General features: G+C 61.1%; 1 protein-coding gene across 1 annotated transcript in view; it reads right to left on the bottom strand.

Annotated features, from left to right (window-relative positions):
• Nucleotides 1-21163, bottom strand: part of LOC121275022 (zinc finger protein 362-like) — a gene marked incomplete at its 5' end in the record, with an annotated part of 108621 nt that overhangs the window by 73542 nt on the left and 13916 nt on the right. Inside the window, 2 exons of the mRNA XM_041182413.1 lie at nt 8496-8574; nt 13468-13692. Coding sequence (XP_041038347.1) covers nt 8496-8574; nt 13468-13692 — 304 coding nt within the window. The remainder of the gene's footprint in view (nt 1-8495; nt 8575-13467; nt 13693-21163) is intronic.

A 21163-nucleotide genomic window follows, 5' to 3' on the forward strand; every position in this document is an offset into this window, starting at 1 on the left:
AGGAAGGGAGAGAGCGAGGGAGGGAGGGAGAGAGCGAGGGAGGGAGAGAGAGAGCGAGGGAGGGAGAGAGAGAGCGAGGGAGGGAGAGAGTGCGACGGAGGGAGAGAGTGCGACGGAGGGAGAGAGAGCGAGCGAAGGAGAGAGCGAGCGAAGGAGAGAGAGAGCGAGCGAAGGAGAGAGAGAGCGAGCGAAGGAGAGAGAGAGCGAGCGAAGGAGAGAGAGAGCGAGCGAAGGAGAGAGAGAGCGAGCGAAGGAGAGAGAGAGCGAGCGAAGGAGAGAGAGAGCGGGCGAAGGAGAGAGCGAGCGAGCGAAGGAGAGAGAGCGAGCAAAGGGGAGAGAGAGCGAGCGAAGGAGAGAGCGAGCGAGCGAAGGAGAGAGCGAGCGAAGGGGAGAGCGAGCGAGCGAAGGAGAGAGAGAGCGAGCAAAGGAGAGAGAGAGCGAGCAAAGGAGAGAGAGAGCGAGCAAAGGAGAGAGAGAGCGAGCAAAGGAGAGAGAGAGCGAGCAAAGGAGAGAGAGAGCGAGCAAAGGAGAGAGAGAGCGAGCGAAGGAGAGAGAGAGCGAGCGAAGGAGAGAGAGAGCGAGGGAGGGAGGGAGAGAGGGAGGGAGAGAGACAGCGAAGGAGGGAGAGAGCGAGGAGGGAGGGAGGGAGAGAGCGAGGGCGGGAGAGAGAGCGAGGGCGGGGGAGAGAACGAGGGCGGGGGAGAGAACGAGGGCGGGGGAGAGAGAGCGAGCAAAGGAGAGAGAGAGCGAGCGAAGGAGAGAGAGCGAGCGAAGGAGAGAGAGCGAGCGAAGGAGAGAGAGCGAGCGAAGGAGGGAGAGAGCGAGCGAAGGAGAGAGAGAGCGAGGGAAGGAGAGAGAGAGCGAGGGAAGGAGAGAGAGAGCGAGGGAAGGAGAGAGCGAGCGGAGAGAAGCGAGCGAAGGAGAGAGCGAGCGAAGGAAAGAGCGAGCGAAGGAGAGAGCGAGCGAAGGAGAGAGCGAGCGAAGGAGAGAGCGAGCGAAGGAGAGAGCGAGCGAAGGAGAGAGCGAGCGAAGGAGAGAGCGAGCGAAGGAGAGAGCGAGCGAAGGAGAGCGAGCGAAGGAGAGCGAGCGAAGGAGAGAGCGAGCGAAGGAGAGCGCGAGCGAAGGAGAGAGCGAGCGAAGGAGAGAGTGAGCGAAGGAGAGAGCGAGCGAAGGAGAGAGCGAGCGAAGGAGAGAGCCGGCGAAGGAGAGAGCCGGCGAAGGAGAGAGCGGGTGAAGGAGAGAGAGAGCGAGCGAAGGAGAGAGAGAGCGAGCAAAGGAGAGAGAGAGCGAGCGAAGGAGAGAGAGCGAGCGAAGGAGAGAGAGCGAGCGAAGGAGAGAGAGCGAGCGAAGGAGAGAGAGCGAGCGAAGGAGAGAGAGCGAGCGAAGGAGGGAGAGAGCTAGCGAAGGAGGGAGAGAGCGAGCGAAGGAGAGAGACAGCGAGCGAAGGAGAGAGAGAGCGAGGGAAGGAGAGAGAGAGCAAGGGAAGGAGAGAGAGAGCGAGGGAAGGAGAGAGAGAGCGAGGGAAGGAGAGAGAGCGAGGGAAGGAGAGAGAGAGAGCGAGGGAAGCAGAGGGAGAGCGAGGGAAGGAGAGAGACATCGAGCGGAGAGAGAGAAGCGAGGGCGGGAGAGGGAGAGCGAGGGCGGGAGAGAGAGAGCGAGGGCGGGAGAGAGCGAGGGCGGGAGAGAGAGAGCGAGGGCGGGAGAGAGAGAGCGAGGGCGGGAGAGAGAGAGCGAGCAAAGGAGAGAGAGAGAGCGAGCAAAGGAGAGAGAGAGAGCGAGCAAAGGAGAGAGAGAGCGAGGGAGGGAGAGAGAGAGCGAGGGCGGGAGAGGGAGAGCGAGGGCGGGAGAGGGAGAGCGAGGGCGGGAGAGGGAGAGCGAGGGCGGGAGAGGGAGAGCGAGGGCGGGAGAGGGAGAGCGAGGGCGGGAGAGGGAGAGCGAGGGCGGGAGAGGGAGAGCGAGGGGCGGGAGAGAGAGAGCGAGGGCGGGAGAGAGAGAGCGAGGGCGGGAGAGAGAGAGCGAGGGCGGGAGAGAGAGAGCGAGGGCGGGAGAGAGAGAGCGAGGGCGGGAGAGGGAGAGCGAGGGCGGGAGAGGGAGAGCGAGGGCGGGAGAGGGAGAGCGAGGGGCGGGAGAGGGAGAGCGAGGGCGGGAGAGGGAGAGCGAGGGCGGGAGAGGGAGAGCGAGGGGCGGGAGAGGGAGAGCGAGGGCGGGAGAGGGAGAGCGAGGGCGGGAGAGGGAGAGCGAGGGCGGGAGAGGGAGAGCGAGGGCGGGAGAGGGAGAGCGAGGGCGGGAGAGGGAGAGCGAGGGCGGGAGAGAGAGAGCGAGGGCGGGAGAGGGAGAGCGAGGGCGGGAGAGAGAGAGCGAGGGCGGGAGAGAGAGAGCGAGCGAAGGAGAGAGAGAGCGAGCGAAGGAGAGAGAGAGCGAGCGAAGGAGAGAGAGAGCGAGCGAAGGAGAGAGAGAGCGAGCGAAGGAGAGAGCGAGCGAAGGAGAGAGAGAGCGAGCGAAGGAGAGAGAGAGCGAGCGAAGGAGAGAGAGAGCGAGCGAAGGAGAGAGAGAGCGAGGGAGGGAGAGAGAGCGAGGGAGGGAGAGAGAGCGAGGGAGGGAGAGAGAGCGAGGGAGGGAGAGAGCGAGGGAGGGAGAGAGCGAGGGAGGGAGAGAGCGAGGGAGGGAGAGAGCGAGGGAGGGAGAGAGCGAGGGAGGGAGAGAGCGAGGGAGGGAGAGAGAGAACATGGAGAGAGAGAGCTAGGGAGGGAGAGAGCGAGCGAGGGAAGGAGAGAGAGGGAGCGAGGGAGCGAGAGGGACGGAGCGAGGGAGGGAGAGAGAGGGAGCGAGGGAGGGAGAGAGAGGGAGCGAGGGAGGGAGAGAGAGGGAGCGAGGGAGGGAGAGAGACAGAGCGAGGGAGGGAGAGAGACAGAGCGAGGGAGGGAGAGAGACAGAGCGAGGGAGGGAGAGAGACAGAGCGAGGGAGGGAGAGAGAGCGAGGGAGGGAGAGAGAGCGAGGGAGGGAGGGAGAGGGAGCGAGGGAGGGAGGGAGAGGGAGCGAGGGAGGGAGAGAGAGCGAGGGAGGGAGAGAAAGCGAGGGAGGGAGAGAGAGCGAGGGAGGGAGAGAGAGCGAGGGAGGGAGAGAGAGCGAGGGAGGGAGAGAGAGCGAGGGAGGGAGAGAGAGCGAGGGAGGGAGAGCGAGGGAGGGAGAGAGGGCGAGCGAATTAGAGAGTGAGCGAAGGAGAGAGAGAGCGAGCGAAGGAGAGAGAGAGCGAGCGAAGGAGAGTGAGAGCGAGCGAAGGAGAGAGAGAGCGAGCGAAGGAGAGAGAGAGCGAGCGTAGGAGAGAGAGAGCGAGCGAAGGAGAGAGAGAGCGAGGGAAGGAGAGAGAGCGAGGGAAGGGGAGAGAGAGCGAGGGAAGGAGAGAGAGCGAGGGAAGGAGGGAGAGCGAGGGAAGGAGGGAGAGAGCGAGGGAAGGAGGGAGAGAGCGAGGGAAGGAGGGAGAGAGCGAGGGAAGGAGGGAGAGAGCGAGGGAAGGAGGGAGAGAGCGAGGGAAGGAGAGAGCGAGGGAAGGAGAGAGAGCGAGGGAAGGAGAGAGAGCAAGGGAAGGAGAGAGAGCGAGGGAAGGAGAGAGAGCGAGTGAAGGAGAGTGAACGAGAGAGAGAGCGAGTGAAGGAGAGAGAGTGAAAGAGAGACAGAGAGCGAGTGAAGGAGAGAGAGCGAGTGAAGGAGAGAGAGAGCAAGTGAAGGAGAGAGAGAGAGCAAGTGAAGGAGAGAGAGAGCGCGAGTGAAGGAAGGAGAGAGAGAGTGAATGAGAGAAGGCGAGGGAGGGAGAGAGAGAGCGAGTGAAGGAGAGGGAGATCGAGAGATGAAGGAGAGAGCGAGTGAAGGAGAGGGAGATCGAGAGATGGAGGTAGAGCGAGTGAAGGAGAGAAAGAGCGAGTGAAGGAGGGAGAGCGAGTGAAGGAGGGAGAGAGCGAGTGAAGGAGGGAGAGAGCGAGTGAAGGAGAGAGAGAGCGAGTGAAGGAGAGAGAGCGAGTGAAGGAGAGAGAGCGAGAGTGAAGGAGAGAGAGCGAGAGTGAAGGAGAGAGAGAGCGAGAGTGAAGGAGAGAGAGAGCGAGAGTGAAGGAGAGAGAGAGGGAGAGAGTGAAGGAGGGAGAGAGCGAGTGAAGGAGGGAGAGAGCGAGTGAAGGAGGGAGAGAGCGAGAGAAGGAGGGAGAGAGCGAGTGAAGGAGGGAGAGAGCGAGTGAAGGAGAGAGAGAGCGAGTGAAGGAGAGAGAGCGAGAGTGAAGGAGAGAGAGCGAGAGTGAAGGAGAGAGAGAGCGAGAGTGAAGGAGAGAGAGAGCGAGAGTGAAGGACAGAGAGGGAGTGAAGGAGGGAGAGAGCGAGTGAAGGAGGGAGAGAGCGAGTGAAGTAGAGAGAGAGCGAGTGAAGGAGAGAGAGAGCCAGTGAAGGAGAGAGAGCGAGAGTGAAGGAGAGAGAGCGAGAGTGAAGGAGGGAGAGAGCGAGAGTGAAGGAGAGAGGGAGAGAGTGAAGGAGGGAGAGAGCGAGTGAAGGAGGGAGAGAGCGAGTGAAGGAGGGAGAGAGCGAGTGAAGGAGGGAGAGAGCGAGAGAAGGAGGGAGAAAGCGAGAGAAGGAGGGAGAGAGCGTGAGAAGGAGGGAGAGAGCGAGAGAAGGAGGGAGAGAGCGAGAGAAGGAGGGAGAGAGCGAGCGGAGGGAGAGAGAGAGTGAAGGAGGGAGAGAGAGAGTAAAGGAGGCAGAGAGCGAGTGAAGGAGGGAGAGAGCGAGTGAAGGAGGGAGAGAGAGTGTGAAGGAGAGAGAGTGGAGAGAGAGCGAGAGATGGAGGGAGAGCGAGTGAAGGAGGGAGAGAGCGAGTGAAGGAGGGAGAGAGCGAGCGAAGGAGAGAGAGAGCGAGCGAAGGAGAGAGAGAGCGAGGGAAGGAGAGAGCGAGCGAGGGAAGGAGAGAGAGAGCGAGGGAAGGAGAGAGAGAGCGAGGGAAGGAGAGAGAGAGCGAGGGAAGGAGAGAGAGAGCGAGGGAAGGAGAGAGAGAGCGAGGGAAGGAGAGAGAGAGCGAGGGAAGGAGAGAGAGAGCGAGGGAAGGAGAGAGAGAGCGAGGGAAGGAGAGAGAGCGAGGGAAGGAGAGAGAGAGAGCGAGGGAAGGAGAGAGAGAGCGAGGGAAGGAGAGAGAGAGAGCGAGGGAAGAAGAGAGAGAGAGCGAGGGAAGAAGAGAGAGAGAGCGAGGGAAGAGAGAGCGAGCGAAGGAGAGAGAGAGCGAGCGAAGGAGAGAGAGAGCGAGCGAAGGAGAGAGTGAGCGAGCGAAGGAGAGAGAGAGCGAGCGGAGAGAGAGAGCGAGCGAAGGAGAGAGAGAGCGAGCGAAGGAGAGAGAGAGCGAGCGAAGGAGAGAGAGAGCGAAGGAGAGAGCGAGCGAAGGAGAGAGAGAGCGAGCGAAGGAGAGAGAGAGCGAGCGAAGGAGAGAGAGAGCGAGCGAAGGAGAGAGAGAGCGAGCGAAGGAGAGAGAGAGAGCGAGCGAAGGAGAGAGAGAGCGAGCGAAGGAGAGAGAGAGAGCGAGCGAAGGAGAGAGAGAGCGAGCGAAGGAGAGAGAGAGCGAGGGAGGGAGAGAGAGCGAGGGAGGGAGAGAGAGCGAGGGAGGGAAAGCGAGGGAGGGAGAGAGCGAGGGAGGGAGAGAGCGAGGGAGGGAGAGAGCGAGGGAGGGAGAGAGCGAGGGAGGGAGAGCGCGAGGGAGGGAGAGAGCGAGGGAGGGAGAGAGCGAGGGAGGGAGAGAGCGAGGGAGGGAGAGAGCGAGGGAGGGAGAGAGCGAGGGAGGGAGAGAGAGAACATGGAGAGAGAGAGAGAGAGAGCTAGGGAGGGAGAGAGCGAGCGAGGGAAGGAGAGGGAGCGAGGGAGGGAGAGGGACGGAGCGAGGGAGGGAGAGGGAGAGAGGGAGGTAGAGAGAGGGAGCGAGGGAGGGAGAGAGAGGGAGCGAGGGAGGGAGAGAGAGGGAGCGAGGGAGGGAGAGAGACAGAGCGTGGGAGGGAGAGGGAGCGAGGGAGGGAGGGAGAGGGAGCGAGGGAGGGAGGGAGAGGGAGCGAGGCAGGGAGAGAGAGGGAGCGAGGGAGGGAGAGAGTGCGAGGGAGGGAGAGAGCGCGAGGGAGGGAGAGAGAGCGAGGGAGGGAGAGAGAGCGAGGGAGGGAGAGAGAGCGAGGGAGGGAGAGCGAGGGAGGGAGAGAGGGCGAGCGAAGGAGAGAGCGAGCGAAGGAGAGAGAGAGCGAGCGAAGGAGAGAGAGAGCGAGCGAAGGAGAGAGAGAGCGAGCGAAGGAGAGAGAGAGCGAGCGAAGGAGAGAGAGAGCGAGCGAAGGAGAGAGAGAGCGAGGGAAGGAGAGAGAGCGAGGGAAGGAGAGAGAGCGAGGGAAGGAGGGAGAGAGCGAGAGAAGGAGGGAGAGAGCGAGGGAAGGAGGGAGAGCGAGGGAAGGAGAGAGAGCGAGTGAAGGAGAGAGAGCGAGTGAAGGAGAGAGAGCGAGTGAAGGAGAGTGAACGAGAGAGAGAGCGAGTGAAGGAGAGAGAGTGAAAGAGAGAGAGAGAGCGAGTGAAGGAGAGAGTGCACGAGAGAGAGAGCGAGTGAAGGAGAGAGAGCGAGTGAAGGAGAGAGAGAGCGAGTGAAGGAGAGAGAGAGCGAGTGAAGGAGAGAGAGAGCAAGTGAAGGAGAGAGAGAGCGCGAGTGAAGGAAGGAGAGAGAGAGTGAATGAGAGAAGGCGAGGGAGGGAGAGAGAGAGCGAGTGAAGGAGAGGGAGATCGAGAGATGAAGGAGAGAGCGAGTGAAGGAGAGGGAGATCGAGAGATGGAGGTAGAGCGAGTGAAGGAGAGAAAGAGCGAGTGAAGGAGGGAGAGAGCGAGTGAAGGAGGGAGAGAGCGAGTGAAGGAGGGAGAGAGCGAGTGAAGGAGAGAGAGCGAGTGAAGGAGAGAGAGCGAGTGAAGGAGAGAGAGCGAGAGTGAAGGAGAGAGAGAGCGAGAGTGAAGGAGAGAGAGAGCGAGAGTGAAGGAGGGAGAGAGCGAGTGAAGGAGGGAGAGAGCGAGTGAAGGAGGGAGAGAGCGAGTGAAGGAGGGAGAGAGCGAGAGAAGGAGGGAGAGAGCGAGAGAAGGAGGGAGAGAGCGAGTGAAGGAGAGAGAGAGCGAGTAAAGGAGAGAGAGAGCGAGTGAAGGAGAGAGAGCGAGAGTGAAGGAGAGAGAGAGCGAGAGTGAAGGAGAGAGAGAGCGAGAGTGAAGGAGAGAGAGCGAGAGTGAAGGAGAGAGAGGGAGTGAAGGAGGGAGAGAGCGAGTGAAGGAGGGAGAGAGCGAGTGAAGGAGAGAGAGAGAGCGAGTGAAGGAGAGAGAGCGAGAGTGAAGGAGAGAGAGCGAGAGTGAAGGAGAGAGAGAGCGAGAGTGAAGGAGAGAGAGAGCGAGAGTGAAGGAGAGAGAGAGCGAGAGTGAAGGAGAGAGAGAGCGAGAGTGAAGGAGGGAGAGAGCGAGAGTGAAGGAGAGAGAGAGCGAGAGTGAAGGAGAGAGGGAGAGAGTGAAGGAGGGAGAGAGCGAGTGAAGGAGGGAGAGAGCGAGTGAAGGAGGGAGAGAGCGAGTGAAGGAGGGAGAGAGCGAGTGAAGGAGGGAGAGAGCGAGTGAAGGAGGGAGAGAGCGAGAGAAGGAGGGAGAAAGCGAGAGAAGGAGGGAGAGAGCTTGAGAAGGAGGGAGAGAGCGAGAGAAGGAGGGAGAGAGCGAGAGAAGGAGGGAGAGAGCGAGCGGAGGGAGAGAGAGAGTGAAGGAGGGAGAGAGAGAGTAAAGGAGGGAGAGAGCGAGTGAAGGAGGGAGAGAGCGAGTGAAGGAGGGAGAGAGCGAGTGAAGGAGGGAGAGAGCGAGTGAAGGAGGGAGAGAGAGTGTGAAGGAGAGAGAGAGTGGAGAGAGAGCGAGAGATGGAGGGAGAGCGAGTGAAGGAGGGAGAGCGAGTGAAGGAGGGAGAGCGAGTGAAGGAGGGAGAGAGCGAGTGAAGGAAGGAGAGAGCGAGTGAAGGAGGGAGAGAGCAAGTGAAGGAGAGAGTGAAGGAGAGAGAGAGAGATAGAGAGTGAAGGAGAGAGAGCGAGAGGGTGGCCGAGAGAGCGAGCGAGTGGAGGAGGGAGAGAGCGAGCGAGTGAACGAGAGAGGGAGTGAAGGAGGGGGAGAGAGAGAGAGTGAAGGAGGGAGAGAGAGAGTGAAGGAGGGAGAGGGAGAAGGAGGGAGAGAGTGAAGGCGGGAGAGAGTGAACGAGAGAGCGAGTGAACGAGAGAGCGAGTGAACGAGTGAACGAGAGAGTGAATGAGAGAGAGTGAACGAGAGAGAGTGAACGAGAGAGAGAGTGAACGAGAGAGAGAGAGTGAACGAGAGAGAGAGAGTGAACGAGAGAGAGAGAGAGAGTGAACGAGAGAGAGAGAGAGTGAAGGACCGAGACTGAGTGAAGGACAGAGACCGAGTGAACGAGAGAGAGAGAGCGATGAAGGAGGGGTGCTCTCTTCGTTACCTGAAGGTTTGAGAGTTGAGTGAATGATTTCTCACACCCCGGCTGTGCACATTTGTAGGGCCGATCTCCTGTGTGGATTCTACCAGAGACACAGAGGAGATTAAACAGCATCACATCGTCCAGGGGCACAGGACAACGCTCACCCTCACACACAGCCCCCTACACACACACACACCCTACACACACACACACACTCGCGCTACACACACACACACACACACACACACACACACACACACACACACACACCCCCTACACACACACACCCCCTACACACACACAGCTACACACACACACAGCTACACACACACACAGCTACACACACACACAGCTACACACACACACAGCTACACACACACACACACACCCCTACACATACATACACCCCTCTACACACATACACACACCCCCTACACACATACACACACCCCCCTACACATACACACACCGCTACACACACTCACACACTGCTACACACACACACACACACACATCCCCCTACACACATACACACACCCCTCTACACAAATACACACATCCCCTACACACACAGACACACCGCGCTACACATACACACACCCCTACACACACACACTACACACACACACACACCCCTACACACACACACACCCCTACACACACACACCGCGCTACACACACACACACACACCCCTACACACACACACACACCCCTACACACACACACACACCCCTACACACACACACCCCGCTACACACACACACACCCCGCTACACACACACACACCCCGCTACACACATACACACACACCCCTTACACACATACACACACACACCCCCCTACACACACACACCCCCCTACACACACACACCCCCCTACACACACACACCCCCCTACACACACACACCCCCCTACACACACACACCCCCCTACACACACACACACACACACACCCCTACACACACACACACCCCCACCTACACACACACACACCCCCACCTACACACACACACACAGAGCCCTACACACACACCGCCCTACACACACACACACACCGCCCTACACACACACACACCGCCCTACACACACACACACCGCCCTACACACACACACACCGCCCTACACACACACACACCGCCCTACACACACACACACACACCGCCCTACACACACACCGCCCTACACACACACACACCGCCCTACACACACACACACCGCCCTACACACACACACACACCGCCCTACACACACACACACACCGCCCTACACACACACACACACCGCCCTACACACACACACACACCGCCCTACACACACACACACACCGCCCTACACACACACACACACCGCCCTACACACACACACACACCGCCCTACACACACACACACACACCGCCCTACACACACACACACACACCGCCCTACACACACACACACACCGCCCTACACACACACACACCGCCCTACACACACACACACCGCCCTACACACACACACACACCGCCCTACACACACACACACCGCCCTACACACACACACACCGCCCTACACACACACACACCGCCCTACACACACACACACACACACACACACCCCTACACACACACACCCCCCTACACACACACACCCCCCTACACACACACACCCCCCTACACACACACACCCCCCTACACACACACACACACACAGCGGCCTACACACACACACACACACACACACACACACACACACACAGCGCCCTACACACACACACACGCCCCCCTACACACACACACACACAGCGCCCTACACACACACACGCCCCCCTACACACACACAGCGCCCTACACACACACAGCGCCCTACACACACACAGCGCCCCCCTACACACACACAGCGCCCCCCTACACAAACACACGCCCCCTTACACACACACACCGCCCTACACACACACACCGCCCTACACACACACACCGCCCTACACACACACACCCACCACTCACACACACACACCCACCCCTCACACACACACCCTCTCTCTCACACACACACCCTCTCTCTCACACACACACCCTCTCTCTCACACACACACCCTCTCTCACACACACACACCCCTCTCACAAACACACACACCCCTCTCACACACACACACACCCCTCTCTCACACACACACCCCCTCTCTCACACACACACCCCCCTCTCTCACACACACACCCCCCTCTCTCACACACACACCCCCCTCTCTCACACACACACCCCCCTCTCACACACACACCCCCCTCTCACACACACACACCCCCCTCTCTCACACACACCCCCCTCTCACACACACACCCCCCTCTCACACACACACCCCCCTCTCACACACACACCCCTCTCTCACACACACACCCCTCTCTCACACACACACCCCTCTCTCACACAGACACACCTCTCTCACACACACACCCCTCTCTCACACACACACCCCTCTCTCACACACACACCCCTCTCTCACACACACACCCCTCTCTCACACACACACCCCTCTCTCACACACACACCCCTCTCTCACACACACACACACACACACACACACCCCTCTCTCACACACACACACACACACACACACCCCTCTCTCACACACACACACCCCTCTCTCACACACACACACACACACACACACACCCCTCTCTCACACACACACACCCCTCTCTCACACACACACACACACACTCCCATCTCTCACACACATACCCCTCTCTCTCACACACACCCCTCTCTCTCAAACACACACACACACCCCTCTCTCACACACACACACACCCCTCTCTCTCACACACACACACACCCCTCTCTCTCACACACACACACCCCCCCCTCTCTCACACACACACCCCCCTCTCACACACACACACACACACCCCCCTCTCACACACACACACACACACCCCTCTCTCACACACACACACCCCCCCCTCTCTCACACACACACACCCCCCCCTCTCTCACACACACACACCCCTCTCTCACACACACACACCCCCCTCTCTCACACACACACACACACCCTCCTCTCACACACACACACACCCCCCTCTCTCACACACACACACACACCCCTCTCTCACACACACACACACCCCTCTCTCACACACACACACACACCCCCCTCTCACACACACACACACACCCCCCTCTCACACACACACCCCTCTCTCACACACACACACCCCTCTCTCACACACACACACCCCTCTCTCACACACACACACCCCTCTCTCACACACACACACCCCTCTCTCACACACACACACCCCTCTCTCACACACACACACCCCTCTCTCACACACACACACCCCTCTCTCACACACACACACCCCTCTCTCACACACACACACTCTCTCTCACACACACACCTCCATAGTCTCTCTCACACACACACACCTCCATACTCTCTCTCACACACACACACCTCCATACTCTCTCTCACACACACACACCCCTCTCTCACACACACAAACACACCCCTCTCTCACACACACACACCCCTCTCTCACACACACACACCTATCTCTCTCTCACACACACACACCCCTCTCTCCCACACACAAACACACCGCTCTTTCTCACACACACACACCCCTCTCTCTCTCACACACACACACCCCTCTCTCACACACATACCCCTCTCTCTCACACACACACACCCCTCTCTCACACACACACACACCCCTCTCTCACACACACACACCCCTCTCTCACACACACACACCCCTCTCTCTCACACACACACCCCTCTCTCACACACACACACCCCTCTCTCACACACACACACCCCTCTCTCACACACACACACCCCTCTCTCACACACACACACACCCCCCTCTCTCACACACACACACACACCCCTCTCTCACACACACACACACACCCCTCTCTCTCACACACACACACACCCCCCACTCTCTCACACACACACACACCCCCCTCTCACACACACACACCCCTCTCTCTCACACACACACACACCCCCCTCTCTCTCACACACACACACACCCCCCTCTCTCACACACACACACCCCCCTCTCTCTCACACACACACACACACCCCCCTCTCTCACACACACACACACCCCTCTCTCACACACACACACACACCCCTCTCTCACACACACACACACCCCTCTCTCACACACACACACACCCCTCTCTCACACACACACACACACCCTCCTCTCACATACACACACACCCCCCTCTCTCACACACACACACACACCCCTCTCTCACACACACACACACCCCTCTCTCACACACACACACACACCCCCCTCTCTCTCACACACCCCTCTCTCACACACACACACCCCTCTCTCACACACACACACCCCTCTCTCACACACACACACCCCTCTCTCACACACACACACCCCTCTCTCACACACACACACCCCTCTCTCACACACACACACACCCCCCTCTCTCACACACACACACACCCCCCTCTCTCACACACACACACACCCCCCTCTCTCACACACACACACACACCCCTCTCTCTCACACACACACACACCCCCCTCTCTCTCACACACACACACACCCCCCTCTCACACACACACACACACACCCCTCTCTCTCACACACACACACACCCCCCTCTCTCTCACACACACACACACCCCCCTCTCTCACACACACACACCCCCCTCTCTCTCACACACACACACACACACCCCCCTCTCTCACACACACACACACACCCCCCTCTCTCACACACACACACACCCCTCTCTCACACACACACACACACCCCTCTCTCACACACACACACACCCCTCTCTCACACACACACACACCCCTCTCTCACACACACACACACCCCCCTCTCTCACACACACACACACCCCTCTCTCTCACACACACACCCTCCTCCCTCTGCTCTGCACCGCACCCTCGACCCCTCTCCCGCAACCCCCCTCCAGCCTCCTGTGTCCCCCCTGCCCTCCACCCTATCGCGCCCCTGCCCACCTTATGTGTTGCTGCAGGTGAGAGAGCTGTCGAAAACTCTTTTGACAGTAGTTGCAGCTGTAGGGCTTAGCTCCTGAGTGGATGCGGATGTGCTGGGCCAGGTACGAGGTGTTGGCAAATGTCTTTGAACAATGAGGACAATGATGGGGCTTGGATTCTGTGTGAGACTTCGCGTGAATCTGCATTTCTGACTTTGACAGGAAGGTCAGAGGACAGATCCTGCACCTGGAGACCAACAGGGAGCATTAGACCCTCCGACAGTGCGGCTCTCCCTCAGCACCGACCCTCCAACAGTGCGGCTCTCCCTCAGCACTGACCCTCCGACAGTGCGGATCTCCCTCAGGACTGACCCTCCGACAGTGCGGCTCTCCCTCAGCACTGACCCTCCGACAGTGCGGCTCTCCATCATTACTGACCCTCCGACAGTGCGGATCTCACTCAGCACTGACCCTCCGACAGTGCGGCTCTCCCTCAGCACTGACCCTCCGACATTACGGCTCTCCCTCAGCACTGACCCTCCGACAGTGCGGCTCTCCCTCAGCACTGACCCTCCGACAGTGCGGCTCTCCCACAGCACTGACCGTCCGACAGTGCGGCTCTCCCTCAGCACTGACCCTCCGACAGTGCGGCTCTCCCTCAGCACTGACCCTCCGACAGTGCGGCTCTCCCTCAGCACTGACCCTCCGACATTACGGCTCTCCCTCAGCACTGACCCTCCGACAGTGCGGCTCTCCCTCAGCACTGACCCTCCGACAGTGCGGCTCTCCCTCAGTACTGACCCTCCGACAGTGCGGCTCCCCCTCAGTACTGACCCTCCGACAGTGCATCTCTCCCTCAGTACGGACCCTCCCACAGTGCGGCTCTCCCTCAGTACTGACCCTCCGACAGAGCGCCACTCCCTCAGTACTCACCCTACGACAGTGCGGCTCTCCCACAGTACTGACTCTCCGACAATGCGGCTCCCCCTCAGTACTGACCCTCTCTCAGCGCTGACCCTCCGACAGTGCAGCTCTCCCTCAGCACTGACCCTCCGACGGTGCGGAACTCCCTCAGCACTGACCCTCCGAAAGTGCAGAACTCCCTCAGCACTGACCCTCCGAAAGTGCAGAACTCCCTCAGCACTGACCCTCCGACAATGTGGCTCCCCCTCAGTACTGACCCTCCCTCAGCACTGACCCTCCGACAGTGCGGCTCACCCTCAGCACTGACCCTCCGACAATGTGGCTCCCCCTCAGTACTGACCCTCCCTCAGCGCTGACCCTCCGACAGTGCGGCTCTCCCTCAATACTGACCCTCCTACAGTGCGAATCTCCCTCAGAACTGACCCTCCGACAGTGCGGCTCTCCCTCAATACTGACCCTCTGACAGTGCGGCTCTCCCTCAGCACTGACCCTCCGACAGTGTGGCGCTCCCTCAGCACTGACCCTCCGACAGTGCGGCGTTACCTCAGCACGGACCCTCCGACAGCACTGACCCTCCGACAGTGCGGCTCTCCCTCAATACTGACCCTCCCACAGTGCGGCTCTCCCTCAGTACTGACCCTCCGACAGTGCGGCTCTCCCTCAGCACTGGCCCTCCGACAGTGCGGCTCTCCCTCAGCACTGGCCCTCCGACAGTGCGGCTCTCCCTTAGCACTGACCCTCCGACAGTGCGGCTCTCCCTTAGCACTGGCCCTCCGACAGTGCGGCTCTCCCTCAGCACTAACCCTCCGAAAGTGCAGCTCTCCCTCAGCACTGACCCTCCGACAGTGCGGCTCTCCCTCAGCACTGACCCTCCCACAGTGCGGCGCTCCCTCAGCACTGACCCTCGGAGAATGCGGCTCTCCCTCAGCACTGAACCTCCGACAGTGCGGCTCTCCGTCAGCACTGACCCTCCCTCAGCGCTGACCCACTGACAGTGCGGCTCTCCCTCAGCATTGAGCCTCCGACAGTGCGGCTCTCCCTCAGCACTGACCCTCCGACAGTGCGGCACTCACTCAGCACTGACCCTCCGACAGTGCGGCTCTCCCTCAGCACTGACCCTCCGACAGGGCGGCTCTCCCTCAGCACTGACCCTCCGAAAGTGCAGAACTTCCTCAGCACTGAGCCTCCGACAATGTGGCTCCCCCTCAGTACTGACCCTCGCTCAGCGCTGACCCTCCGACAGTGCGGCTCTCCCTCAGCACTGACCCTCCGACAATGTGGCTCCGCCTCAGCGCTGACCCTCCAACAGTGCGGCTCTCCCTCAGTAATGACCCTCCGACAGTGCGGCTCTCCCTCAGGACTGACCCTCCGACAGTGCGGCTCTCCCTCAGCACTGACCCTCCGACAGTGCAGCTCTCCCTCAGCACTGACCCTCCGACAGTGCGGCTCTCCCTCAGCACTGACCCTCCGACAGTGCGGCTCTCCCTCAGCACTGACCCTCCGACAGTGCGGCTCTCCCTCAGCACTGACCCTCCGACAGTGCGGCGCTCCCTCAGCACTGACCCTCCGACAGTGCGGCGCTCCCTCAGCACTGACCCTCCGACAATGCGACTCTCCCTCAGCACTGACCCTCCGACAGTGCGGCTCTCCCTCAGCACTGACCCTCCGACAGTGCGGCTCTCCCTCAGCAATGACCGTCCGACAGAGCGGCTCTCCCTCAGTACTGAACCCCCTACAGTGCGGCTCTCCCTCAGCACTGAACCTCCGACAGTGCGGCTCTTCCTCAGTACTGACCCTTCGACAGTGCGGCTCTCCCTCAGCACTGACCCTCCGACCATGCCGCTCCCGCTCAGTACTGACCACCCCTCTGCGCTGACCCTCCGACAGCGCAGCACTCCCTCAGTACTGACCCTCCGACAGTGCGGCACTCCCTCAGCCCTGACCCTCCCACAGTGCGGCGCTCCCTCAGCACTGACCCTCCGACACTCCGGCTCTCCCTCAGCACTGACCCTCCGACAGTGAGGAACTCCCTCAGCACTGACCCTCCGACAGTGAGGCTCTCCCTCAGTCCTGATTCTCCGACAGTTCGGCGCTCCCTCAGTACTGACCCTCCGACAGTGCGGCTCTCCCTCAGCACTGACCCTCCGACAGTGCGGCTCTCCCTCAGCACTGACCCTCCCACAGTGCAGCGCTCCCTCAGTACTGACCCTCAGACAGTGCAGCTCTCCCTCAGTACTGACCCTCCCTCAGCGCTGACCCTCCGACAGCGCAGCACTCCCTCAGTACTGACCCTCAGACAGTGCAGCGCTCCCTCAGCACTGACCCTCCCTCAGCGCTGACCCTCCGACAGCGCAGCACTCCCTCAGTACTGACCCTCAGACAGTGTGGCTCTCCCTCATTACTGACCCTCTGACAGTGCGGCTCTCCCTCAGTACTGACCGACAGTGTGGCACTCCCTCAGCGCTGACCCTCCGACAGTGCGGCTCCCCCTCAGCACTGACCCTCTGACAGGTCGGCTCTCCCTCAGCACTGACCCTCCGACAGTGCGGCTCTCCCTCAGCACTGACCCTCCGACAGTGTGACTCTCCCTCAGCACTGACCCTCCGACAGCGCAGCATTCCCTCAGTACTGACCCTCCGACACTGCGGCTCTCCCTCAGTACTGACCCTCTGACAGTGCGGCTCTCCCTCAGTACTGACCCTCTGACAGTGCGGCTCTCCCTCAGTACTGACCCTCCGACAGTGCGGCTCTCCCTCAGTACTGACCCTCCGACAGTGCGGCTCTCCCTCAGTACTGACCCTCTGACAGTGCAGCATTCCCTCAGTACTGACCCTCCGACATTGCGGCTCTCCCTCAGCACTGACCCTCCGACAGCGCAGCATTCCCTCAGTACTGACCCTCCGACACTGCGGCTCTCCCTCAGTACTGACCCTCTGACAGTGCGGCTCTCCCTCAGTACTGACCGACAATGCGGCGCTCCCTCAGTAGTGACCCCCCGACAGTGTGGCACTCCCTCAGCACTGACCCTCCGACAGTGCAGCGCTCCCTCAGTACTGACCCTCCGACAGTGAGGCTCTCCCTCAGTACTGACCCTCTGACTGTGCGGCTCTCCCTCAGCACTGACCCTCTGACTGTGCGGCTCTCCCTCAGCACTGACCCTCCGACAGTGCGGCTCTCCCTCAGCACTGACCCTCCGACAGTGCGGCACTCCCTCTGTACTGACCCTCCGACAGTGCGGCTCTCCCTCAGCACTGACCCTCCGACAGTGCGGCTCTCCCTCAGCACTGACCCTCCGACAGTGCGGCTCTCCCTCAGCACTGACCCTCCGACAGTGCGGCTCTCCCTCAGCACTGACCCTCCGACAGTGCGGCTCTCCCTCAGCACTGACCCCCCGACAGTGCGGCTCTCCCTCAGCACTGACCCTCCGACAGTGCGGCTCTCCCTCAGCACTGACCCTCCGACAGTGCGGCTCTCCCTCAGCACTGACCCTCCGACAGTGCGGCTCTCCCTCAGCACTGACCCTCCGACAGTGCGGCTCTCCCTCAGTACTGACCCTCCGACAGTGCGGCTCCCCCTCAGTACTGACCCTCCGACAGTGCATCTCTCCCTCAGTACTGACCCTCCCACAGTGCGGCTCTCCCTCAGTACTGACCCTCCCACAGTGCGCCACTCCCTCAGTACTCACCCTACGACAGTGCGGCTCTCCCACAATACTGACTCTCCGACAATGCGGCTCCCCCTCAGTACTGACCCTCTCTCAGCGCTGACCCTCCGACAGTGCAGCTCTCCCTCAGCACTGACCCTCCGACGGTGCGGAACTCCCTCAGCACTGACCCTCCGAAAGTGCAGAACTCCCTCAGCACTGACCCTCCGAAAGTGCAGAACTCCCTCAGCACTGACCCTCCGACAATGTGGCTCCCCCTCAGTACTGACCCTCCCTCAGCACTGACCCTCCGACAGTGCGGCTCACCCTCAGCACTGACCCTCCGACAATGTGGCTCCCCCTCAGTACTGACCCTCCCTCAGCGCTGACCCTCCGACAGTGCGGCTCTCCCTCAATACTGACCCTCCTACAGTGCGAATCTCCCTCAGAACTGACCCTCCGACAGTGCGGCTCTCCCTCAATACTGACCCTCTGACAGTGCGGCTCTCCCTCAGCACTGACCCTCCGACAGTGTGGCGCTCCCTCAGCACTGACCCTCCGACAGTGCGGCGTTACCTCAGCACGGACCCTCCGACAGCACTGACCCTCCGACAGTGCGGCTCTCCCTCAATACTGACCCTCCCACAGTGCGGCTCTCCCTCAGTACTGACCCTCCGACAGTGCGGCTCTCCCTCAGCACTGGCCCTCCGACAGTGCGGCTCTCCCTCAGCACTGGCCCTCCGACAGTGCGGCTCTCCCTTAGCACTGACCCTCCGACAGTGCGGCTCTCCCTTAGCACTGGCCCTCCGACAGTGCGGCTCTCCCTCAGCACTAACCCTCCGAAAGTGCAGCTCTCCCTCAGCACTGACCCTCCGACAGTGCGGCTCTCCCTCAGCACTGACCCTCCCACAGTGCGGCGCTCCCTCAGCACTGACCCTCGGAGAATGCGGCTCTCCCTCAGCACTGACCCTCCGACAGTGCGGCTCTCCCTCAGCACTGACCCTCCCTCAGCGCTGACCCACTGACAGTGCGGCTCTCCCTCAGCATTGAGCCTCCGACAGTGCGGCTCTCCCTCAGCACTGACCCTCCGACAGTGCGGCACTCACTCAGCACTGACCCTCCGACAGAGCGGCTCTCCCTCAGCACTGACCCTCCGACAGGGCGGCTCTCCCTCAGCACTGACCCTCCGAAAGTGCAGAACTTCCTCAGCACTGAGCCTCCGACAATGTGGCTCCCCCTCAGTACTGACCCTCGCTCAGCGCTGACCCTCCGACAGTGCGGCTCTCCCTCAGCACTGACCCTCCGACAATGTGGCTCCGCCTCAGCGCTGACCCTCCAACAGTGCGGCTCTCCCTCAGTAATGACCCTCCAACAGTGCGGCTCTCCCTCAGGACTGACCCTCCGACAGTGCGGCTCTCCCTCAGCACTGACCCTCCGACAGTGCGGCTCTCCCTCAGCACTGACCCTCCGACAGTGCGGCTCTCCCTCAGCACTGACCCTCCGACAGTGCGGCTCTCCCTCAGCACTGACCCTCCGACAGTGCGGCTCTCCCTCAGCACTGACCCTCCGACAGTGCGGCTCTCCCTCAGCACTGACCCTCCGACAGTGCGGCTCTCCCTCAGCACTGACCCTCCGACAGTGCGGCGCTCCCTCAGCACTGACCCTCCGACAATGCGACTCTCCCTCAGCACTGACCCTCCGACAGTGCGGCTCTCCCTCAGCACTGACCCTCCGACAGTGCGGCTCTCCCTCAGCAATGACCGTCCGACAGAGCGGCTCTCCCTCAGTACTGAACCCCCTACAGTGCGGCTCTCCCTCAGCACTGAACCTCCGACAGTGCGGCTCTTCCTCAGTACTGACCCTTCGACAGTGCGGCTCTCCCTCAGCACTGACCCTCCGACCATGCCGCTCCCGCTCAGTACTGACCACCCCTCTGCGCTGACCCTCCGACAGCGCAGCACTCCCTCAGTACTGACCCTCCGACAGTGCGGCACTCCCTCAGCCCTGACCCTCCCACAGTGCGGCGCTACCTCAGCACTGACCATCCGACAGCGCAGCATTCCCTCAGCACTGACCCTCCGACAGTGCGGCTCTCCCTCAGCACTGACCCTCCGACAGTGCGGCTCTCCCTCAGTCCTGACCCTCCGACACTGCGGCGCTCCCTCAGTACTGACCCTCCGACAGTGCGGCTCTCCCTCAGCACTGACCCTCCGACAGTGCGGCTCTCCCTCAGTACTGACCCTCAGACAGTGCAGCGCTCCCTCAGTACTGACCCTCAGACAGTGCAGCTCTCCCTCAGTACTGACCCTCCCTCAGCGCTGACCCTCCGACAGCGCAGCACTCCCTCAGTACTGACCCTCAGACAGTGCAGCGCTCCCTCAGCACTGACCCTCCCTCAGCGCTGACCCTCCGACAGCGCAGCACTCCCTCAGTACTGACCCTCAGACAGTGTGGCTCTCCCTCATTACTGACCCTCTGACAGTGCGGCTCTCCCTCAGTACTGACCGACAGTGTGGCACTCCCTCAGCGCTGACCCTCCGACAGTGCGGCTCTCCCTCAGCACTGACCCTCTGACAGGTCGGCTCTCCCTCAGCACTGACCCTCCGACAGTGCGGCTCTCCCTCAGCACTGACCCTCCGACAGTGTGACTCTCCCTCAGCACTGACCCTCCGACAGCGCAGCATTCCCTCAGTACTGACCCTCCGACACTGCGGCTCTCCCTCAGTACTGACCCTCTGACAGTGCGGCTCTCCCTCAGTACTGACCCTCTGACAGTGCGGCTCTCCCTCAGTACTGACCCTCCGACAGTGCGGCTCTCCCTCAGTACTGACCCTCCGACAGTGCGGCTCTCCCTCAGTACTGACCCTCTGACAGTGCAGCATTCCCTCAGTACTGACCCTCCGACATTGCGGCTCTCCCTCAGCACTGACCCTCCGACAGCGCAGCATTCCCTCAGTACTGACCCTCCGACACTGCGGCTCTCCCTCAGTACTGACCCTCTGACAGTGCGGCTCTCCCTCAGTACTGACCGACAATGCGGCGCTCCCTCAGTAGTGACCCCCCGACAGTGTGGCACTCCCTCAGCACTGACCCTCCGACAGTGCAGCGCTCCCTCAGTACTGACCCTCCGACAGTCAGGCTCTCCCTCAGT

The sequence above is a fragment of the Carcharodon carcharias genome, assembly GCF_017639515.1.
Source record: "Carcharodon carcharias isolate sCarCar2 chromosome 40 unlocalized genomic scaffold, sCarCar2.pri SUPER_40_unloc_10, whole genome shotgun sequence".
Classification (NCBI taxonomy): domain Eukaryota; kingdom Metazoa; phylum Chordata; class Chondrichthyes; order Lamniformes; family Lamnidae; genus Carcharodon; species Carcharodon carcharias.